Raw genomic sequence first — 19,348 nt, 5'->3', positions numbered from 1 at the left:
AAAAGTGTTATCATGTCTCGCTCCATCGCTATCGAACTACCTCAAGTACAGATTTGTCTGGAGAGCTCACATTCAATAGACGTGAGAGCGAGTGGATCCGGTCACAATTTGACTACTTCTATTTGTCCCGGCCGGCAGTCGAGTAATCCGCTCGAAGATGCATGGAAGCTTGACCTTACGGCTTGCGGCCCAAACGGTGGCACCATTCCGATCGCCGCACAGAGACTTCATCATTCAAACACTTATACACACGGCCACACATATCCTTGTCTAGGTCCATACTGGCTACCGTACCCGAACTGCGCGCTACTCCCGGGACGTGCCCTCCGAACATGTTGAACTCGTTTAGAGGGTGATGGGCAAGCAGCCGATAGAGATGAGGCTCCCTGTAAGATGAAAGAGGTACGTCAGTTTTAATGCCAACCAGCTATAGGACATCGTGCGATGCTCGGATGATGGCGTACCGAACGAGTTGTTCTCGCAGCAGACTGTCTGGGCGTCGCTGAGCTCGAGATGAGGTACTGTCTACTTCAAAAGATCATGGAAAGTACTCACCAAGAATCACCGGTGCCGACGCCGATGACGGAGATAGGGGAGCAGGTGAGGCCCACGAGGGCGTCGATGTCCTGCACGACGACACCGATGGATGCGAGGATGCCCGCAGCAGCGGGGTCGCTCGCCTTCTCGACGGACTCGCAGCACTGGATGGGCCCGGTGCTGCAGGATCCAGCAGATCCGGAGCCGCCGCCCGGGGTCGGGGTGGCGACAGCAAGGATTGCGAGGGAAGCGATGGCGAAGAGCTTGGAAAGCATTGTGGCTGCGGTGAAATGACTCGAGGAGAGCTGTAGAACGACTTGTGGGTGTTCTGAGGATTTGACTGGGGATGTCGTTGGCTTCTTATACTCGCAGACGTCGTCCGTTCCGGTGAAAGTCACCGCGAATGGATACCCTGCACGCAGATGCAACTGCACGGCTGAACACCGTATCCGAGTTGGAAAACTTGTGTTCACCGTTAAGACACGGTCTGAATAGGAATGTCGTCGATGCCGTTGAACCCACTCCACTTGATTGAACGATACCACAATAGCCACCGGATGGTCGCCGCTGGCGACAATAGCCATCGATGTTCTCTTGCGCCCTTCGCCGTGCTGAGATGTCCATCTTCGTCGCTAGAGCAGGGTGGAATCCATTCAAATAGCGGTATACCTGCGGAACAGATGTCAGGATTGACATCTGAGAAGCGGGGCAAGTCCCGAATATCCTATACGTTCGATTGACAACAATTGAATCAGGTACTCACTGTGCTTACATGCTTGTCGAACGTGATTCTCAACTGGCTGGTATTTTCACGAGGAAAGGTACATTGGTATAACCGATGTGTAACTTGACGGGCCTTCTCATGATGGCGGACTCTGGTGCGACCGACGTTGGAAGCTATTCCGGGTGCACGGTGCGCGAACCGCTGCAATCCATGAGGCCTGTGAGACGTATCTTCTCAGTTCGCCGCTGTACCAGCGCTCGGAACACGCGGTTGCAACCCTGCGAAGACACCTCATCAGTTCATTTCCCGGGGGTCGACGTCGTCAGCTGATGTCTCTCACCCTCAGTCTTACCCGAGTCTCACGCCGTACACCCTTCTCCGCCCAACATTCGCGGACAACAACACGTCGGTGAAGTCATCAGAGTCCGTGCGTTGGGCGTCGGAGAAAGCGATCGCCGTCCATATCGTATGTGTGCATGTCGTCACTGCATGTGTTGATTTCTCCGGAACCGGGGTCGTTCTGCCACCGAAGCATGGTGCACCCTTGTTCCTTTGTCTCCCGCGGAATCCGGGAGACCTGGTAGACCATGCGCAGTTTACGCCTAAAGAGTATTGCATCTTCCATCCTTTCCAAAGTGATTTCTGCCTCCTGCTCGCTCGAAGAAGCGGACGTAATGCTTTCCCCCAAACACAAGCAGCATGATTTAGTATTGCTCCCGGATGGTAAGTAGCCCGACGCACCGATTGAATACAACGATACCGCGCGACCACCCCGTCTTCGAACTCATACAATACGTTGAGACGTAGCCAACTCGAATTGTTCGAGACGGCTTCTCGTAGGCCTTTAACTCGATCTGGAACATGAAACAATCGATTGAGCATGTCTGCAATAGAACAGGATGGCGAAGATCGAACACGTACTGCGCCATGCTCAGGTTCCACACGCCGGAGCAGAAGTTCCAGCTCGACTGCCCGACCTTGTACGGTTCGGGTAGGACAGTGTCCCTCCGCGGAATCTCCTACGGCAGCCGGGGGGACCTGGGCTATGTATGACATTGTTAGCATTGTGCAGTGGGTCTCCTAATTGGGTCGGCGAGGTTTCGGATGAGTGGTCGTGCGTCGATTACCGTACGGAAGTCCGTCAGAGCATGGTGACGTGATGTCTTACGGGAGCGGGAGATTGAGGATACTATCCTGTCCAGGTCTTCGGCTCTGTGCAACAGACGGAATGGGGGAGGGCGGTCATGCATGGAGAAGACCTGCAGACTGTGACCGAAGTAGAGGCGGCGGCAACGTCGACGAGACACCTTTGGCGGAACGATGAGGACCATGAACGAGATCACACAGAGCATAGGTTCCGCACCGGTATCGTGTGGTCCAGGATGCCTTACTCCTCTCAATCGTAGGTGGTAACGGGCGCAGTTGAAGACATGATGCATGAGCGCTGGACAGGCAGCTTGCGATGCCCGCCGACAATCATAGATAGTCATACAACTGTCATGCCTGGCACAGCAGTGGTGACGTGAAAGATATCAAGGACAAGATCGCAGTACCGCGTTTGCTCCATTCGTGCTCCCGCGATCATTTCGGTTGTCGACTACGCATTTTCCGCACGAACAAACCATGCTCAGTCTCAACTCCCGATGCCTGAATGTTACCTCGAGCTCGTATGACAGACCATGTGGGAAAGAAGACGCGGGATGAATATTTATCGAGCCAACCACGCAACTTGGAGCCAAGAGGCGACGATACTGACAATTAGACAACTCACGATCAGAACATAGTTGACAAGTAGTGGATAATCCTGACGCTGAGGAATACTGAAATTGGAGGTAAGTTCAAAAAGCAGAGTTGAAGCGAAACAACACACCAAGCTTTATGCCCCGGTCTCGCTCTCCTCCTACTTCCGCTATACAACCCTCTCAGCAACGGCCAGAGCAACTTGGAAGTTACACGCCCTGCATTGACAACTTGGCGCACGCTGAGCCTGGAATCGACTAGATGGCTAGTATAAGCTAGACAGTCGGTCTGAGATTACAATTACAACGACAAGCAGCTCGGAGATGGTGGTGACGGAACAAGCAGGAAGCGCGCGTCTCGCAGTCGCGCTTACTCGGTCACGGTCATCCCCTTCATCCTCTTCCTCTTCTACATCAGCTCTAGCTCTTTATATTGACGGCATTGACAGCGAGTGTGTGAGGTTTACAGTATTTGTTGCTAAGGAGCGACGGTCCAGCCTCTGTCAACGTTGAGATTAATCTCACTAGCCTTCGCTGACTTACCACAGCCCACGTGTGTTCTGCCCTCGGACCGAGGTATGTTCTGGGCGTACTACTCCCACAGGCTAGTTCGAGTAGAACATGCCAACTCACCAGATTCACTTTCAGAGCTGTGTGATTGCACAACGGTCGAGAATCGGGCTGAGCTCTCGCCGCGCGCAGATTAACGGGCCACTGCACTCGAGTGGGGTAAGTATGTAAGTAAATCTTCAGAGTTGCGACGGCGTGATCTTACGTCGTGTCAATTCTTCTTATACATGCACTGCTGAAACTGACAGATAGGAGTGTAGCCTCTCCCCCGATTACTTTCTAACTTAATCAGCTGGCTTCAACGACCCACCGTGACCGCAGTGTACTTGAACGGCAGTTCAACTGCTCCCAGGACCTCGTCATCGTGTTCCATCCCCCGGAGGCGGAGAAACCCGAACGGTCGCAGCTGTGCTACATGAGCTAGCTCATGTTCCGTCCCTCACAACGGAGATTCTCACAGTGGCCGCATCTGCGTATGAAGCGTGGGTACGCAATGTAACCAATACGGTCTTGGCTTCATACCTGCGGTGTCTACTGACAGCATATCAAACTTACAATGAGTTGTAGCGCGTTGGTGCGAGTCTGTCTCATGGCTCCGATTGACAGCGAGGTGGCTAATTATATGTGGAGCGGCGTAAATCGTTCAATTCGTTGGTGTTGCCGCTCACCTGTGCTCACAGCTTTCGTGACCAGCAGTCCGACATCGCGGTCCGCATCGATGCGTTCCCCTCCTATGATCCCGGGACATTGTTTCATAAGTATTCTTATGGCTTGGGGAAGAAGTCGTCAAGGCAAGAGTTTTCCCTATATAAGCAGGGTATCAAGGCAGCTCGGAAGTGTACAACTGCGGTACTCATACTAAGACCTCCCACCTGCTGCTTGCTCCCTCATAGATCACGATGTCCGTCGATATTTCCCAGTACATCGCCGCCTACGAGACATAGTACGTTGGCTAGTTCACGCCTTTGCGTCATCGTCGCTGACCCCATGACAGTAGGTTGGACATGTCGATGTTTTTCTCCGTCGCAGGTACGTTTCTTCAAGTTATTGACCCGGACTCCTCAGACTTCCCTTGACCCCGGGCACAAGCTCTCGTCGCATACGAACATGTCATAACGTTCCAACAAGAAGTCGACTTGTACTGGAAGCGAAAATTCAAGATATCGACCGCGGTCTTCCTCGCCAACAGGTACCTCGGCCTGATTTTCTTCGGGTTTCTGGAATATATCCCGCTGCGGCCGGAACTGATCGTGCGTAGCTTCATATACCAGTTAACGCAAATCGATCACTCACCTTTGAGTTAGAGGTACCCAACCCCATGGATGAACTTTCGCATGTCACACTCACCCCAGTATTTGTTCAGCTGCAGTGCGACGTACTACTCAGCCGCCCTTGCCAATGGACTCATCTACCTGCCGTGGGCTGGTAAGCCGCGTCTCTCGAACCTCGTAACATCAAAGCTAACCTACTCTCTAGTTTTCTCTGCACTCCGAGGATATGCCCTTAGCCAAAATATTTGGCTGGGGTTCACGATATTCGTTCTCTCTGCATTTCCGTTCGGAACCGATTGCTATGTGAGTGATCACATTAGCGCAGGTGGATCACGTTGTTAACACACCCACAGGCCAACTTCCAAGGGCTCACGATATATGTCGACCCTACCTATGGATGCATACCTAACGTGACGATCTCAGATACCTATGTCAAATAGTGAGCGCAGGACTCGGAAAGCTTAAGGTGTCGATCTAACTACGGACTGGTTTGTATGGACAGCGGTGAGCGATATGCGCATTTCAGCTCTGCCTATAACTTACCGTCATTGAACCGTGTAGCCAACCTCTTCACCCGCGTGCCCTTGGTCATTGCCGACCTTATAGTGGTTACGATCACTTGGGCAGCTACCTACAAGGCGAGCAAGGAAGCCAGCGTGTTCGGAAGCCAACCCTCTATCACGAAAATTCTCTTCAGAGACGGTATGTCTTGACCGAAGACTTGAGTCATACTCGACTACTTGGATCCCGAGGCTGACATGACCTCGGGCACAGGCAACGTATATTTCATGTGAGCTCGAACTTGCCGAGACCGACCCCCTTGCCGTCTGACGCACATGCGCACAGAATACTCTCCTTGGTCAACATATTGCACCTCATCTTCAGCATTGTCTCCATCGGGAGGACGGACACTACAATCCATCAGAGTACCCTGGTCATCTGGATACCGGCGTGAGTCTGTCTGCGCTCTGAACAACAACAGAACTGGGAAGAGGAAGACTGACCGTAACGGCTGATCGATCTAGGTTCACGACTATCCTCGTCTCCCGGTTCATGCTCGACCTGCAAGCTGTCACCCAGAACCAAGCGCACCAACAATCGCTCTCCTCGTTCGGATCTGTGTACTTCAACCACTTCGTCGGGTCTCTCGGAGCTTCGCTTCCCGCTCCCGGAGAGGGTGCCCAGATGGACGAGCAGGGACAGCCTCCGGACGAATGTAGTATTGAGGACTAGCTAGTATCGATATTGATCAGCAGCATGCTTCTGTCCCACCATCAACCATGCAGCATCGCAATGATAAGAGAGAACATACCAGTGAGGTGAACGCGTCTCTGTTGTCTGACTAACACCCGCGGCAAGCCGCAGCTCCGAAAAGCATGCAGAAGTTTTGAGATTAAACTCCTACCGAAGTGGCCGTATCCTGCGCAAGATTGCTATCGAGGCCATCCTCGAGGAGTGACGCCGGCACACCGGCATGCGCCGTACTGATGTATGCCATGACCATGGCCTGGAGTACTCAAGAAACGGGAGTGGAAGGCTCCGGACTACCATGAACCGCACCCACTTTGCTTCTCCCAAGTTCGGCCTTCAACGCGCACACGGCAAGCTCGTGACATCCATCTTTGCATGCCTAGCGCGATAATGATATGATAATACACGTAACTGCCCGCTAGAGAAGAACATGTCAACATCGCACACGACGACAACGCGCCCAATCTACGAAGGAACTCACAGCGACTCCTCCGCTCAATCGTCCTCGCCCTCGCCCTCGCCATTCTCTTCCTCCGCCTCCACCCCGATATCGACGCTCCCGACAGCCGGGAACCACCCGTACACCCTCAAGTCGATCTTAAAATCTCCCGCCCGAGTAGTCGTAACGTCCACGCCCTCCGCAACGAGCGCGTCGCGCTGCCGAGACGCGCCATCCGTCCCTGGGCCCCGTGAGGATATCGTCCCGCTCGCAGCCAGCACGCGGTGCCATGGGACTGGCGGGTTCGCGTTCGGATCGAGGAATTTTAGTGCTGCACGGTGACAGGGGACGTACAGATATGTAATGTCAGTGATGGGATGTGGTAGGGAAAACGAGGATAAACGCACCTTGACCAACGTGTCTCGAGTATGCAGGCATGCCTATGAGCTTGGCTATGTGTCCTGTCGAAACAGCTCCTTCAGCTTGCCGCGGTAACGAACTCGAAGCTGCGGTGCAGCATACGGACCATAAGAAGTGACCCGCTGAGGCGGTATCTGCCGCACGACATTGTAGACCTGCAGCAGAGACATCAGCTGTCTGATTGCCTGAGTCAAAGTGAGCAGCGTACCGCTGCATGAAACTGGTCCCCATCCAGAGGCATGACGGTCGTCCGCAAGTCGCGTCCGGGCTCGGAGCCGTGAGGCGTGACGTTGAGTCAGGCGTACAAACGCGTTACGTCACGCGTTTGGCCCCCTCATCGTGAAAGTCACGCTGTCAAGGGGGTCCCAGATACGCCGCCAAACACATCTGAATGCGATTCCTTATCATTACCTGAGAATACCATATAACTCCCAAGACTGTCGAGACGGCTCTTCTGATCATACAAAGGATTGGAGCCCCACAACTTCATGCTTTCGCCTCATCGTGACCCAGTCCATCCGCCTCTTCCACGACATCCGGGACTAATAAGTCCGGCAGCTCGTCAACAACCTTCGGCTCTTCCACCACACGCGGAACAGTCGGTTCTGCTCCAACAACACCCAGCCTCAGCCCACACGCCGACGCACAAGCAGACGCGACTCACCAAACAGCACGTCCTTCTCCCCGAACCGCACCTCGACAGCTCTATACCCCACACCCGCGATCCAGGGCAAGGCGCTGAGCTCCATACATCCAAAGCCCTTCTCGTCCCATCTCACCGGCTCGCCACCCCGCTCTTCGCCCACCCTGACACTGACGCTCACGCCTCCACCGACGAGCTCGAGGTGCGCGGGCGGGTGCACAAGCGTGTGCGGCGGACGCCAGGTCTTTGTGTCTTGCGACTCGCTCCGGGCGGGCCCAGTCTTCGCTCCCTTCGCTGCGTTCTCCTTCGTCTTCTTGCTTTTCTTCTTTTTGGTCTTAGGTTTGGCCGTGTCTTCCGGGGCGTGAGCCTGCTCGCCGTCGATGGAGTCCTTGGCGCCCCAGCTGATCACAGGAACGACGACGTCAACAGCAGCATCCTCCGTCGCCTCCGCGTCCTTCAGGTTGCTTTCTGGCGTCTTCGCCTTGCTGCTGCCCTGAACCGGCGAGTCTTGTACTGCGTCAGCTACTACCGCTTCCATCGGAGCCGGCTCGACCTTGACAGCGGCAGCAGTAGCCTTCGTCGCGTTCTTCCTTCTACCGCGCTTCTTTGGCGGTACAGGAGGTACTGCGTGGACGCTGTGTCAGTGCCCAGGAATGGGGATACGAATGCGAAGCACGCATTACCTTGCTGCACCTGCTCTTCGACGCACTCAGCCTTGACTGTTGCCGTCTTCGCCTTCACCCCGCGCTTGGAGCGCTTCTTCGGTTTCTCGGTCTGCATTTTGGCTATGTTGGCGACGTTCGCTGTGTTAGCGACGTTTGCGACCTCCGCCTGCGACTGCGCCTTCCGCTTCCTCGCGAGGACGACCATGAGAGGCTCTGCAACACGTATACGTGTAAGCTCGCCCGCGAAGACCCATGCCTGGTCAGCGGTCACGCACCGTCGTCTTCATCGTCTTCCAGCACAAACGTCGTCCCCGCCAGCTGAGACGTAGCCGCCTCGATCTGCTCGCGCTTCACAGCGACGAGCGATCGTGCGCTCGCACCCTCCACTCCTTCCGAAGCAATCTGGACAATCAATTGACCGCATCAGCCAGAGAACAAACAGTACGGCGGACATCAACGTACTTCGGGCCTCACAGGCCGCGGTTGCGGCGTTCCTGGTCGACTGCCCGACTCCGGACCGTCCGGGAAAGGCGGCGTCCGCGCGCGGGGCGGGAGGTCTGCTGGAGACGGGAAGCGACCCGGGGGTTGTATGACATCGTCAGCATTGCGAGCCTTCGCACAAGCCTCCGGGTCGTCTTCCGGTCGGTGAGGTTTTGGCTGAGGCGTCGTAGGTCGACTCCTGGGCGGGTGTCCGTCAGGGCATGGCGATGTGCGAGAAGGGCGGGGGATATCCTGCGGGGGCGGAAGATTGGACGGATCATGTCGAGGGCTCGGGCATTGTGGAATAGACGGGATGGAGTGCGTTGACGAACGAAGAAGAGCTGCAGATTGCGATGAAGACGGCGCACGAGGGTTGACTGGCAGAGTTTCTTGTATGGTTAGCAAGGGCTGCTTCGCGAGAGGACGCAAGGGCACCGGAGAGACGACTTTGGGAGATGACATCGGAGGCGGAGAAGTCGGAGGCGAGGAGGATGGCAGCATGTGCTCATCTTCCGAATGCAAAACAGGAGACGAAGGGCGAGAAGAGCCCGAAAAGAACGTTGGCGAGAATAACGAGTTTTCTATCTTCACCTGCACCCGCGGGCTAGGCGTTCGCGGCAGTGCTGACGGTTCTGTGCTTGGTTCTTGAGCAGATGGAAGATATGTTGTCAGAGGTGACGAAGCCGACTCGGCCGCAGGACCAAAGCCGTGGCTGAGTTTGCGTCTCTTCGGGGGAAGCACGAGTTCTGGACTAGTATCGGGGTCGGCCGTATCGTCAGAAGCACCAGTACGGAGAGCAGAAGTTGGGATAGCAGGCCAGGAGTCGGGATCGGTGGGTGAGTCTTCGAAAGAGACAGCGTAAGGTTCTATGGCCGCCCGGGATGGAACAACCTTGGCTGGATAGTTGCCGGAGGCGATCATCTTCCGCTTGAAGCGTGGTGGGAGTACTGGAGAAGAGTCTGCGGAGCACACATACGACGATGAGTGGTTGTATGCGCCGTTTTCTGGTCGGTTTGGGGCTTGGGCGTGGGTATATGCGCTATTGACGCCGTCAGGGAGCCCCGAGAAGCGCACCTGTCGAGGCCGTCGAGCGGAGGAGAGTGGTAGCGCAGAGTCACGCAGAGCAGATTTGAGAGCTGGAGTGCGACGAGAGGGAGCATCTCCGATAGATGGGGCAGTATGTCCTGGGGAGGCGGTCGGGGTAGGGACTTTCTGAGCGCAGGTCGGGCAAGCAGGATGCGGATGCACATCGTGAGCGCGAGTATGGCGGACCGGCTGACGACTGCTGGTCGTCGTAGAGGTTTTGACAACCGTCTGAGATGCTGTTGCTCGAGGATTGCGCCCAGTCTTGACTTTCTTCGTGGGCGGAGAGCCGACTCGAAGGATAGGGGACTCTGCGCGTTCGCGCTTGACACGGACATCGGCGACAACAGACTCACGGATGGCGGCAGAAGTCTTCGCAGTAGCACCACCACGAGCCTTTCCTCTTCCTCCAGCAAAGTTCTCCTTTTTGCCGCCTCCAGTACGTCGCTGGACCCAGTCGTCGACGGCAGCAGGGTCGATGTTGCGAGCAGATGCCCAGTTACTGCAGAATGAGACTGAAGGTTTGAGAGCTGTCTGTCCCACAAGGTTGTGTAGCTCTGCTCGATGCGTCCTAGAAAATGCTTGGAAAGTTGAGAGCTCCTGGATATCGGGCTTGATGTCTTCCTCATCAGCGTCGTCGACGATGGCCGCGCGTCGCGACTGTGTTGCCCTCTTCGTCATCGTTAGAAGCCAGAGACAGCGCAAGAGAGCGACCGGCTCGAGAGGGACGAGTCGGTATGGGTTGGCGATGAGATCTATGAAATAGCGATGAGGGCTGCAGAGCAAGTGGTGCTCACGCTGGAGCAAGCGCCGAGAAATTGTCACACAGCCAAGAACACCAATGCACGTGCTTGTGACGAGACGCGCCAGGTGATGCACGCCGTCCCTTCTTGCGGCAACAAGCTGATGAACATGTGTTGGTATGAAACTCAAGGCAGAACAGACGGGCATATGGCAACCAATACTATGTTGAGGTACTACAGCTCAATTGTTATGGAGTCAACGTACAACTGACCATCCAAGACTGCGATCTCTCCGGAGCATGCCGAGGTCCGAGGAAGTGCACCCCGTCATACGCAGAGCAGGCACCAGATGAGCACAAAGACGCGCAGAAGAACGATGTACACGCCCTTCTGCTCATTTCCGGGCCTTCTCACTCAAACAACCTCTTGAAGAGAGCCGCACGACCCTATCTCGCAGCCTTTACGTCGCGGACGCGTATGGAGAATATAGCCCTGCAAGGTTTCATCGATGTGCGTACATGTCAAGGGATCACGCAGGCGCCACGGCATCGCAGTCGTACTACCAACCGTGACCATCCTCCTTCCCAGCGGGGACGCTGCACGGAAACGTGCCCGGACACTCCCGGGTGCAATACAGTCTTGAGAGTCGTTCGCAGGGGTGCGGCGAGGTGACGCATGGGGAGAAATTCAAGTCCATGACATGTGCCACGTCGGCGGTGCTGAGAGATTGTGTGCATCACGGTCTATTCTTGCACCAAATGCAGGCTGCGGCACGGTGCGGGCTTAGGGTGGGCGTGGTTGTGCCGAGATCAGGGGGCAGCGGCTGTAGGGCGTCCTCGAGGATGGAGCGGTGTAGATCGTCCCTTGATACATAGCGGGGACTTGCTACGGAGTGGAGGTGTTCGTCAACAGTCTGTATAGGCGAGATGAGCCTTGTCACGAAAGACGTTGTGCGTACGTCACTTCAGAGTTGAGATTAGGTATATCGCGACGCGCCTGACATCGGTTAACGCCTTGAGCCCTCGAACGGAGACAACGTACGAGAGCGTCCATATGGCGGTGGAGAGGAAGCAGAGTCTCTCCAAGCTCGAGGTCGCGGGTTGTATGAAGTCTGACGACACCGGTACCCCCGGGAAGGCGTGACACATCTGTGATCCTGCGTCGGAGGCAGATAGCGGACAGATTGCCTAGGATGCGGCATTCAAGGTGTGACCGATGAGACAGGAGCTCGGACACGAGTTCTGGGAGAGCTATGCGTTAGTGTCGTGGTCAGTAACATGACTTGGCGACCGTCAACAGGGATCCCCTTGCCTGAAGGAGATCGGCACCTTGCACGCTGCACAATATCCACTACAAGCCCAAAACCGAGCGCAGACCTGGAGGAACAACTCGTACGCATGCGTCTGACCTGCAGGCTGAGGTAGTCCAAGATATGAGCATATGCAGCGATAGGAGCGCAGAGCGTTGAGCAGCGGAGGTCCGCCTCTCCAACCAATCACAGCTGGGGCGTCGAACCGCGGAGATGAAGAGCTTCTCGAAGCGCACCAAGTATAACAAAAAGTCACGTTGGCGACGCCCGTGTCCTTCTCCATCCCCGCGGCCGTGACCTGCATAGAATACGCAACATCCAGAGCACGCTGCACCCGCACTGAGAGCGCAGCAGCAGTATATGAAGTCGACGTTCAGGCGCGCAGAGAGGCAAGCACCGCACTCACCCAGTCGTCCAGCGCCGCTGCCAGTGTCTCCTCGATGAAGCCACCGAAGCCGAGGCTCGACGTCGAGCCAGTGCTCTCAGAGCCATCAATCCTTGTTGCCGCCACCACCGCGTCGGACGCTCGAGAGAGCGCGTATGTCCGGCGCTGTAGCCCAGATCGTCGCGTATGCGACTGGATGCCTCGGTCTTCGTCAGGTAAGCCAGGTCATTCGATCCGCACTGCGGCCGCGATCTGAGTGTGTCTTTTCCAGGAGTAGTCCGAAGTCGTCGTGACTGGTGAGACCAACAGATAGGAAGAAGTCATGACCATCGCGACTCACCAACATCGTACTAGCTAACTCCATGACAATGATGCTATTGCGATCCTGGGCTTGCCTCAATTTTTGTTGTCCATCTTCCCGGACCTGTGTTTCGGACATTGCACATACTACCCGCATCCCCTCGTCAGCACCTACCGCTTCTTCATACCTGGACTTCGTCGTATACTTGAATGAAATAGCTCGCTTCATCGAGACTCGTCGTGAGAGGTAGCGTGAAATTCCTGGAACTTGTCAGCGGCTTGGTGACAGTTGCGGCCCAAGTAAGTAAGTAAATAGTTAGTACAGGAGTAAGTTCAGTGACTAACTAGATCCCATTACGTAAGTCGTTGCCACGCGCGAGGGTAAGTAAAGAACTTACTTACCCTGACGACTTGTACATTATGACTTCCTGAGTTCCTCAGCCAACCACCACGTCCTCCGACCGTATGGACATTCGCATTTGTTCCTGGAATTCTATCTGCCACATCAATATCAAAGTTTTTGGTCGATGCAACTCTGTGGACCCCATCGTTTTGACAAGTTGGCAGTCGAGTAGGTCGGTGACTCTGAACTCAACATCCTCGGGCCTACGGTAATCAAGTACTCAGCTTGACCTAGAATGTCTCCAACCGAGTCCAGTCTAGGCTCTCTGGTGAGTTCTGGGTAGCTGCAAACGCGCGCTGATGCGTGTACTCTTCCACGAGCGCGTATCCCGTAATCTGACGGAACCTTGTTCCCAACAATATCACCACTACAGCTTCTCGGCAACCGGATCCCACGACAAGCATAGCCATCTTTCCGTCCAGTTTCTCTCCGTTACCATCGATCGTTCAAGCCTCACGTTGTCTTCTTCTACTGTATCATGGGTGCGTGCACGTCGAAAATTACCGGCCGACCAGCCGGCAAGTATAACGAAATGCCTGCTCAATCCGAGAAGAGCACAAAATCAACCGTGAGTAGATACACCCACTGTGCTGTGATCCAGCGCTTCTAACTGCGACACGTCTTTGTAGGATCGGCTGCCTGTCAAGGTAAGTGGCCGCGTGCAACGACCGAAGTTCGTTGACGAACACTCTTCGGGGAGTAAGATCCTTCTCCTCGGCGCCAGCGGGTCCGGAAAGACCACTATATTCAAGCAAATGCGCCTGGTGCACCATATGCCCTTCTCGCGACAGGAGATCGAGTCCTATCGCCAACTGATATACCTGAACGTCACCGACGGTCTGCAGTCGGGGATCAGCCGCATGAACACAACAGGGTTCTTCGTATCGGAGGAGAACCGAGAGCTCTTGCGCGTCGTTGAGAACTGCGATCGTGACCTCAAGGACGACCAGCCGTTCCCTTCCGAGTACCATCACTTCATTGAATGGCTATGGAGGGACCCGAACGTCCAAGCCGTGTACAGGAACGGCAACGAAGCGGGCATCCCTGAGAAGTACGTGCCACTCCCTCGAGAACACGGAGCGACAGTGCTGATGTTTGTTGGCATGCCAAGCCTGTCGTATTATTCTCAGAACCTTGACCGTCTGTTCGACCCGCACTTCCAGCCGAATAATCAGGACATCCTGCACGCGCACGTGCTGTCGACCGGCATTACGGAGACCACGTTTCCGCTCCAAACCCGCCACGACCTCGTCCTTGTTGACGTCGGAGGAAGCAAGAGCGAGCGCAGGAAATGGAGGTACTGCGCCGAGGGTGCGAGTGCTGTGCTCTTCGTAGTTAACCTAGCTGGCTACAACCAGTTCATGCGGGAGGACGAAGACACTGTGAGGTTTTCTGCTCGATTTGGAGCGATGACAAACTGACTGGTGTCAACTAGAACCAAATGGAGGACGCCTTGGCACTGTGGGAGAAGACATGCCGGGATCCGTCGCTGGCAAACACGGTCCTCGTGAGTCTCTCCGTAGCTCGTGCGGAGCATCGCTACTAAGCGGATTTGTAGATCTTGCTGCTCAACAAATGCGACCTGTTCGAGGAGAAGATCGCATATGCCGATATCAAGAACTTCTTCCCTGTGCGTGACTGCCTCATTGGCTGTGCTGACGAAGGAAATGACCTTTTTTGCGACCTTGGCAGGACTACAAGGGTCCGTCCGGTGACCCCGAGGCCGGTCGCAAATACTTCAGGAACAAGTTCCGCGATATCTCACGAGAAATATTCGCTGCTCAGAAGCGGAACTTCCACTGCCAGTAAGCTCGCTTACTGTTCTCTGACCTACCCCGGTGACATGTGCCGTCGAAAGCTATACGACTGCGACGAACACGATGAACATCCGATTAGTTATGGCCTCCGTGCAAGGTACGTCGGACCGATCCATCGCGTCATATCCGTACATTGACAATGATTTCCAGAGTGAGTTGCATATCTCGATGACGAGTGTTCGGCCGCCCAGTCTGCGCACACGCTAATCGTTTCTTTCCCAGTACCATCTTTCCCTCGACGACCGTCACCTGCTTCCGCAGCTGATGTTCAGTGCGCTGAATTCCGGTCTGGTTAACTGCTTTGTATCTCCTCCGATTTTTCGCCTTCACGCAAAGTAGCATCACACACATTGATCGTTCCCATAACTTATTGTATCTAGTGTTGTGGACGTGTGGAAGTGTGCTTCGACTGACGGATACCGACCAGCGTAAGCAGCCATAGCTGAGACCTTTCATCAGATTCACACTTATGGGAATAGGTATGTCGCCTTTGCTAGTCTTGGTTAGAGGAGAACGGAGATTGAAGTTGGGTCGCAACAACCAGCTTGGAGCACCCCCGCTCCGACTCTCCGGATGTTCTGACTTGCTGTGCATGCTGCGGCGGCGTGATGGTGGCGTTTTGATACACTACGAGTGAGGTACATAAGAATTTGTACTTCCCTACGCTGCGGAACTGACCTTGATTGACTCACCTTGTCGATCAATTCGCATATTAATCACCAGTTCTAACCTGGTAAGTTCCTGCAACTAAAGCAGTAAGAAATTGAGACTAATCCTTACACAGCCTCGCCAAGACCATCACCAGCACGCCGTAGGTGAGTCTTCCGACCCGACTCCCAGGAATCCAAGTCCTGCCCAAGTAACTCGCACTGATGATCAGGACCTTCATCGGTATATGACAGACTCAACGACGTCCAGCTATCACGTACCACCATAAGACCCATTCTACAGCAATGTCATCCGTCAACCGGGCACCCGTATTCCCTTCACCGTTCAGATTCCAAGAACGCGATCCGTGCACGCTCATCGAGCTGCGCATGCGTTACCTCTCCGGCAAGATACGCGCAAAACCAAACTGGTGGGAGAAGATCAACGACGCAACCCTTGTTTCCAAGTGGCGGCAGGAAATGGTTGATCAGGACCGCGCTGCGATTGAGAAGGTCTGGGGCCTCGAGGAGGAGTCCACACTCAAACACTGGCCCCGCGATCTTGTCACAGATACTCAACTGGACTACATATTTGACGAGCTTCGATATGTCGCCAGCCGTCGCGACGAGGCAACGGGCATCTACGTGGGTTAACTGCTCCTCATGTCCGCAATGTGGCCGGTTTTTCTGACACAGTATTGCAGGCGGCTTCCATTCCGAACGTCTACGAGACACGCTCGCTCATACCTGCAGATTTAAAGAGTTCCCTCCTCAGAGGAGTCTCTATGTTGGAATCAGTCTCCGACGAAGAGAAGGATTGGCACCCCGGATCCAATGGTCAGGTCCTCGACCTCGTTCACCCTTCGCTCTACTGTTTCCGCATCGGGCGCTCCTGCGTCTATGCCGACAGTGGCGCTGAGTCGCATCCTCGCCCGCTCCGCGTGATGACCGAAGAAGAATACAGGAAGGAGCGTCCGGACTTCGAGGCGTACACGCGTGAGCGGTTCGCCTACTCCTCGCGATACCAGTGGCTCCCGACCGACTTCAAGGTCTCCGACGTCGGCATTGCAGTGCCCCTCTCCTACATCAACAATCTCCATCCTGTCCGGCATCGCGATCTCTACCCGACTGTCTCGTCCATCCTAGAGCGCTTCGTACCTCTCTTCGAGCGCGTCCTGTCAGACATCATAAACCCCGAGCCGCCCTATGCGATCACTGTTGATCCGCATACATGGTACGACCACCTCCAAGAGCCGGTGTTCGAGGATGACCCTGACTGGTCGAAGCAGGATGAATGGGAGGGTACCTACAAATGGCCTCTAATCCCGGAACCGCCCCAATTCCAACCACCCAGCGACCACGGTCGCGAAACGATCTCCCTGAAGGGTCGCACGCTCCAGGTGATTGTCAAACTGGCGAATATTGTGCTCACGCCTGAGAAGCCACGCTACGAGGGCGGGGCCTGGCATGTCGAAGGCATGTCGAACGAGCGCATCGTCGCCACGGGATTGTACTACTACGCCTGCGAGAACATCTCCGAGTCCCGTCTGGACTTCCGCATGACCGTCGGCACTCGGGGGGGTTACGGCATGGTCTACCAGCAAAGCGATGACCAGGGATACCTCGCTGCGTATGGCTTCATGGGCCGGAGTGAGCTTAACCAGCAGCTTGGGCACATCGTTGCTGAAGAGGACAAGTGTGTCGCGTTCCCAAACATCTATCAGCATCACGTCGATGCGTTCGAGCTTGCAGATCCATCACAGCCTGGGTATAGGAAGATTCTGTGCTTCTTCCTGGTCAACCCCACGACGCGCATCCTCTCTACGAGCGACGTCCCTCCACAGCAGCAGGACTGGGTGGTTGAGGACGCCGAAACGGTGCAGGGCATGCAGACCTTGCCGCAAGAACTCTATGACATTGTCACGGACTACGCTCAGACGGGGACGATCTCGCGAGAGGAGGCCGAGAGGAACCGCGAGGAATTCATGAAGGAACGGGCTCACTTTATTATGGAACATAACGAGGAGGTGTTCGAAGTAGAGTTCAACATGTGCGAGCACTGATACCATTCCATCCGTACGCTCAGAGTCTTAGATACACCCTTTTGACCTTGTTGCACATCAGTATATATTCCCAGGGACACATTGAGGTGTCTTGGGAGCGAAAGAGGTTGAGCGATGACGCCCAGTGAGAATGGCGAAAATATATGTTGAACAATGCTGGATAGTTTCGACAGTCTCATGAATCTGGCTGAATGATTCTGGAAGGAGTGCGGAAGAACACCGCATATTGGGCGCCTCTGGGCACGAGGAGGCGGTATGCGCGTCTCTGTTGTCCGCTTGCTCCTCGATGTCACGAAACCGCAGAAACATAGTGGATTATCACGATTTCATACCAAGCTTCGGGTATGTTCTTTCGGTACACTGCGCGCACATCAATAGAGCGTTTTTTCGGCGCCTATTGTCTTAGTAGGCCACCGGGTCCCGTAGCAGCCTCAACGTAGCACTACTATAGTTGCTTGCACGGAATACACTGAAGTTATATGCCTTGAAAATCTGTAACGTCTGAAGATCTCGGATTGAGCCTCAAAATGGGTCTTCCAAGGGGTACAAAAACATAGTGGAGATGTGCGGTTTTGACCCCCCGATTGGTCGGAAAGTGTCGGAGATTGTCGGAGGTATGAGCGTCAGCTGATCTCAAGTCACAGGCAACGAACTTCGCTCCGAGTCCAAGTCCTTGCGCTCTTTCCTTGCTCCCTTCACTGAGTCGCTCATCGATCATCTATGCTCCTAGCTGCCCAACATCGACATACTTCAACATCAAGACCGGAACTCTCAAGCTCAAGAGAGACAAAGAAGACTGCCTGTAACTTGTGTCACTGACTCCACTGCTTGATTGCTACGTCTCCGCACCTGCTCTCCTTGCCCTCGCACATCATCCACCCGCCCCCATCACCCACTATCTCACCTGCTCGCTCTCATATCCTGGACTGGTTGTATACCTACTTATGTCAAAATCCTCACCTCACATCGTCCATTTACTCTCATCATCAGGTCACGATCGTCCGCCTACTCTCGTCGCCCACCCTCTCACGTCGACCTCTCGCTCTCATTGCCCGCTGCCCACCTCGCCCGCTTGCTCTCGTCGTTGGTCCGCCTGCTCTTGTCGCCCTGCCTGCCCGCTCTCGTAGTTGGTCCGCCTGCTCTTGTCGCCCTGCCTGCCCGCTCTCGTACCTGCCTGCTCGCTGCCTGCCCGCTCTCGTACCTGCCCGCTTGCTGCCCACCCGTTGTCCTTGCCCGCTCGCTGCCCGCCTGCTGTCCTTGCCCACCTTCGCCCGCCCGCTCCTGTCGCGCGTCATCTATCCGCTCTTGCCCGCCTCCATGACTCACTGCCTGTCTGCTCTTGTCGCTCGCCTGTCTGCTCTTGTCGCTCGCCTGTCTGCTCTTGTCGCTCACCTGCCTGCTCTTGTTACTTGCCTATCCACCCTTGTTACTCGCCCGCCCATCCTCTCGCCCATCTGCACTTGTCGTCTACTCACCCGCTTGCTCTCGTCGCCCGTTGTCGCCTACCCACGCCTGTCGTCCACCCGCTCTCGTCCACCCCGCTACGTCTGCACAGACACCGTGATTCCAGATTCATAGCGTAGCGTTTCTGTAGTAGACAGATATATTTGAGTAATGCACTATAATCCCAGCACTGGAAGTTCACTATATATCAGCGTGATTCATCAGAATTGCTTCTACCGTATCCGTATATTTCGGAGGGATCGAATATGTGTGGTGAGAGTACGTAGATATATGGATTATAATAGTGGTACATGTGATCCGAATATCAATATTGTTCACCCCCATCATGCATGTTTAAAAAACAGTCTCATTTTTGACTATCATACGAGACCATACTGGATGCCTCGCACTCCCAT

General features: G+C 55.0%; 9 protein-coding genes across 9 annotated transcripts; 4 read left to right on the top strand and 5 right to left on the bottom strand.

Moving 5' to 3' along the window:
* Positions 1 to 103: 103 nt before the first annotated feature.
* L226DRAFT_313731 (hydrophobin-domain-containing protein) lies at positions 104 to 1,416 on the bottom strand. The gene is made up of 3 exons (XM_067673836.1): positions 1,301 to 1,416; positions 556 to 1,206; positions 104 to 502 (listed from the first exon to the last, which is right to left on the bottom strand). The coding sequence occupies exons 2-3, from the start codon at positions 1,119 to 1,121 to the stop codon at positions 346 to 348; spliced, it is 723 nt and encodes a 240-aa protein (XP_067529382.1). The 5' UTR covers positions 1,122 to 1,206; positions 1,301 to 1,416; the 3' UTR covers positions 104 to 345.
* A 150-nt stretch (positions 1,417 to 1,566) lies between these two features.
* L226DRAFT_313768 (uncharacterized protein) lies at positions 1,567 to 2,564 on the bottom strand. The gene is made up of 3 exons (XM_067673837.1): positions 2,183 to 2,564; positions 2,003 to 2,115; positions 1,567 to 1,938 (listed from the first exon to the last, which is right to left on the bottom strand). Exons 1-3 carry the CDS (start codon positions 2,324 to 2,326, stop codon positions 1,680 to 1,682), a joined length of 516 nt encoding a protein of 171 aa, XP_067529381.1. The 5' UTR covers positions 2,327 to 2,564; the 3' UTR covers positions 1,567 to 1,679.
* Positions 2,565 to 4,469: 1,905 nt separating this feature from the next.
* On the top strand, positions 4,470 to 6,074 carry L226DRAFT_526993 (uncharacterized protein; the record flags this gene model as incomplete). Its single annotated transcript, XM_067679086.1, has 11 exons — positions 4,470 to 4,513; positions 4,565 to 4,599; positions 4,660 to 4,820; positions 4,923 to 4,995; positions 5,047 to 5,144; positions 5,195 to 5,280; positions 5,344 to 5,345; positions 5,403 to 5,543; positions 5,568 to 5,631; positions 5,688 to 5,792; positions 5,867 to 6,074. 11 exons carry the CDS (start codon positions 4,470 to 4,472, stop codon positions 6,072 to 6,074), a joined length of 1,017 nt encoding a protein of 338 aa, XP_067529380.1.
* Positions 6,075 to 6,587: 513 nt separating this feature from the next.
* L226DRAFT_576098 (MGMT family protein) lies at positions 6,588 to 7,192 on the bottom strand (the record flags this gene model as incomplete). The annotated part of the gene is made up of 4 exons (XM_067685304.1): positions 6,588 to 6,862; positions 6,939 to 6,992; positions 7,058 to 7,106; positions 7,160 to 7,192. The coding sequence occupies 4 exons, from the start codon at positions 7,190 to 7,192 to the stop codon at positions 6,588 to 6,590; spliced, it is 411 nt and encodes a 136-aa protein (XP_067529379.1).
* A 245-nt stretch (positions 7,193 to 7,437) lies between these two features.
* Positions 7,438 to 10,503, bottom strand: L226DRAFT_617269 (uncharacterized protein; the record flags this gene model as incomplete). Its single annotated transcript, XM_067687008.1, has 5 exons — positions 7,438 to 7,556; positions 7,616 to 8,218; positions 8,278 to 8,472; positions 8,535 to 8,661; positions 8,722 to 10,503. 5 exons carry the CDS (start codon positions 10,501 to 10,503, stop codon positions 7,438 to 7,440), a joined length of 2,826 nt encoding a protein of 941 aa, XP_067529378.1.
* An 898-nt stretch (positions 10,504 to 11,401) lies between these two features.
* On the bottom strand, positions 11,402 to 12,013 carry L226DRAFT_313631 (uncharacterized protein). Its single transcript, XM_067673835.1, has 2 exons — positions 11,877 to 12,013; positions 11,402 to 11,815 (listed from the first exon to the last, which is right to left on the bottom strand). Exons 1-2 carry the CDS (start codon positions 11,962 to 11,964, stop codon positions 11,502 to 11,504), a joined length of 402 nt encoding a protein of 133 aa, XP_067529377.1. The 5' UTR covers positions 11,965 to 12,013; the 3' UTR covers positions 11,402 to 11,501.
* A 1,348-nt stretch (positions 12,014 to 13,361) lies between these two features.
* Positions 13,362 to 15,244, top strand: L226DRAFT_313587 (heterotrimeric G protein alpha subunit 4). Its single transcript, XM_067673834.1, has 9 exons — positions 13,362 to 13,530; positions 13,592 to 13,609; positions 13,667 to 14,013; positions 14,074 to 14,344; positions 14,398 to 14,469; positions 14,521 to 14,592; positions 14,655 to 14,767; positions 14,821 to 14,880; positions 15,002 to 15,244. Exons 1-9 carry the CDS (start codon positions 13,441 to 13,443, stop codon positions 15,042 to 15,044), a joined length of 1,086 nt encoding a protein of 361 aa, XP_067529376.1. The 5' UTR covers positions 13,362 to 13,440; the 3' UTR covers positions 15,045 to 15,244.
* A 488-nt stretch (positions 15,245 to 15,732) lies between these two features.
* L226DRAFT_548383 (uncharacterized protein) lies at positions 15,733 to 17,489 on the top strand (the record flags this gene model as incomplete). The annotated part of the gene is made up of 2 exons (XM_067682584.1): positions 15,733 to 16,071; positions 16,131 to 17,489. The coding sequence occupies 2 exons, from the start codon at positions 15,733 to 15,735 to the stop codon at positions 17,487 to 17,489; spliced, it is 1,698 nt and encodes a 565-aa protein (XP_067529375.1).
* A 990-nt stretch (positions 17,490 to 18,479) lies between these two features.
* L226DRAFT_540336 (uncharacterized protein) lies at positions 18,480 to 18,978 on the top strand (the record flags this gene model as incomplete). Its single annotated transcript, XM_067681845.1, has 3 exons — positions 18,480 to 18,576; positions 18,617 to 18,860; positions 18,903 to 18,978. Coding segments are annotated over 2 exons (291 nt in total), but the record flags the coding sequence as incomplete, so codon positions are not given.
* Between the last annotated feature and the right edge of the window lie 370 nt (positions 18,979 to 19,348).

The sequence above is a fragment of the Lentinus tigrinus genome, assembly GCF_003813185.1.
Source record: "Lentinus tigrinus ALCF2SS1-7 unplaced genomic scaffold L226scaffold_55, whole genome shotgun sequence".
Classification (NCBI taxonomy): domain Eukaryota; kingdom Fungi; phylum Basidiomycota; class Agaricomycetes; order Polyporales; family Polyporaceae; genus Lentinus; species Lentinus tigrinus.
This window is presented reverse-complemented; position numbering and strand designations above follow the sequence as displayed.